At 49.8% G+C, this 2,211-nt stretch overlaps 1 protein-coding gene across 1 annotated transcript in view; it reads right to left on the bottom strand.

Annotated features, from left to right (window-relative positions):
* Positions 1–1,396, bottom strand: part of Utp11 (UTP11, small subunit processome component) — a 16,457-nt gene extending 15,061 nt beyond the window's left edge. Inside the window, exon 1 of the mRNA XM_005353277.2 lies at positions 1,180–1,396. Within this exon, the coding sequence (XP_005353334.1) occupies positions 1,180–1,242 (63 nt within the window). The 5' untranslated portion in view covers positions 1,243–1,396. The remainder of the gene's footprint in view (positions 1–1,179) is intronic.
* Between the last annotated feature and the right edge of the window lie 815 nt (positions 1,397–2,211).

Raw genomic sequence — 2,211 nt, 5'->3', positions numbered from 1 at the left:
AGAGCACTGCTTACATAATAAATAAAATAAATCTAAAAATAAAATAAAAAATAAAAGCTGGCAGTGGTTGGCACACGCATTCAGCAGAGGCAGGTGGATCTCTGTGAGTTCAAGGCCAGCCTGGTCTAGAGAGTGAGTCCCAGGACAGTCAGTGTTACAGAGAAACCCTGCCTCGAAACACCAAAAACAAACAAATAAATAATAGTTAAAAAAAAAAAAAAAGATGCATAACTGTGTATGTCTATGTGTATGACCCAGTGAGAGCAGAGCCTGTGCAAGAAGGGAGTGAAGAATTTTCTGGAATTGGAATTACAGGTACTTGTGAGTCCACGATGTAGGTGCTGGGATTTGAACTCTGATACAGCAGTCAGGTGTTCTTAATGGCTAAGCCCCCTCTCCAGCCGTTAAAGGCTGGAACTAGTTATGTGATTTCTGAGAATAGTAAAGGGGATGATGTGAGTCTGGATACATCTTTATTTCTAGCACATATCCCCACACCGACACATTCTCCTTAGAAAGGCCACATTTACTTATTCTAACTAACATCTCATCTCGTAGGGGACTCCCTCCCTCCTTTCTTTCTTCCTGCCGAGGACTAAACCTTGCTAGGCGCGCAGTTCACCACCGCGCTGTACGTCCAGAATGTTTTTAGAGTTTTATTTTGAGAGAGGTCTAAGTTGCTCAGGCAGGCCCTGACTTTGTGATCCTTCTGTCTTGGCCTCACGAGTAGCTGCAATTACAGATCTGGGCTATCAGGTCCCCACAGTTTGGAAATGGTCAAGTCACCCTCCAGAAGGGAGAAGGAAAGTACCACGATTTCAGGGTGAGGCACGTGACAGCTCTACAGGAGTCACAGATCCACAGCCAAAAGTTGGGCCCACTTTAGGAACACCTGTCCTCGGTCACAACTCCAGCCCGAGTCGGATGTGGGGCGCCGACTACTGCTGGTCACCGGGAAAGGATTCTGACACGCCTCGCCTCACTCAATACCCACGGAACCTCCTACCCTAGGGAGTGACAATCCCCCTAACCGGGTCCCCAGGTCTCCCCGACAAGGCACGCTGGGTGCAGGCCCCGTGTGTCGGGTATTTACGGAAGGCAGATGTGCTAGCTGGGACGCTGGGGTAGCAGGGAGGCAGGGGCCACCAGCAGTCGCCCACGGAGCCTGCGCGGGCCTACCTGGCTTCGTTCTCGATGTTCCCGCTGCCGAGACTTAGCTGCCTTGCGAAATGCCGCCGCCATGCCTACTGGGGTCTAGAAAATGCTCAGCACCACCGATACCACACTATCTGAGAAGCAGCCTCCGCCAAAACTACCGGAAGCAGGCCCAGCCTCTTGAGGCTTGCAGACTATCAGAAGCCTACTTTACCGGAAATACATCCCCGATCGAGCAACCCGGACAGGAGGCTTCTGGGAGATGTAGTTTCCTAGATAATCTCCTGATACCTCCAGCGTTCTCTCTTATTCGCCTGAGTGTTCAGAGGTCCGGAGACAGCCTTCGCTCTAGCCGCAAGTTGGCATCTGGGAACAAGTTGCTGGCACTGCCCTCTGCCTGAGCTCGGCTTGTGTGTGCGTATGTGCTATCACCTGAGTCTTGACCCTGGGTTAAAATCCTAAATAGAGCGGGTGGTGGTTCACACCTTTAATCCCAGCACTCTGGAGGGTTTCTGTGAGTTCAAGGCTAGCCTGGTCTTACATAGTGATTGCCAGGCCAGCCAAGGCTACATAGTGAAATGAAACCCCTTCTCAAAAAGCAAAAAACAGCCGGGCGGTGGTGGCTCACGCCTTTAATCCCAGCACTCGGGAGGCAGAGGCAGGAGGATCTCTGAGAGTTCGAGGCCAGTCTGGTCTATAAGAGCTAGTTCCAGGACAGGAACCAAAAGATACAGAGAAACCCTGTCTCGAAAAACCAAAAAAAAAGTAAAAAACAAAACAAAAAAGGGTAATGATGTGCACATTCCTTTAATCCCAGCACTCAGGAGGCAGAGGCAGGCGGATCTCTGTGAATTCGAGACCAGCCTGGTCTACAGAGCTAGTTCCAGGACAGCCAATGCTACACAAAGAAACCCTGTCTTGAAAAACCAAAATGAGAAAAGACAAGAAACAAACAAAAACTAGAAATAAGGTGAGTTTTACAATGCACTAGAAAGAACACTTTAAAACCACCTTTGGGCCGGGCGATGGTGGCTCACACCTTTAATCCCAGCACTC

This window comes from Microtus ochrogaster, chromosome 10 (assembly GCF_000317375.1).
Source record: "Microtus ochrogaster isolate Prairie Vole_2 chromosome 10, MicOch1.0, whole genome shotgun sequence".
In the NCBI taxonomy this organism is placed as follows: Eukaryota; Metazoa; Chordata; class Mammalia; order Rodentia; family Cricetidae; genus Microtus; species Microtus ochrogaster.
This window is presented reverse-complemented; position numbering and strand designations above follow the sequence as displayed.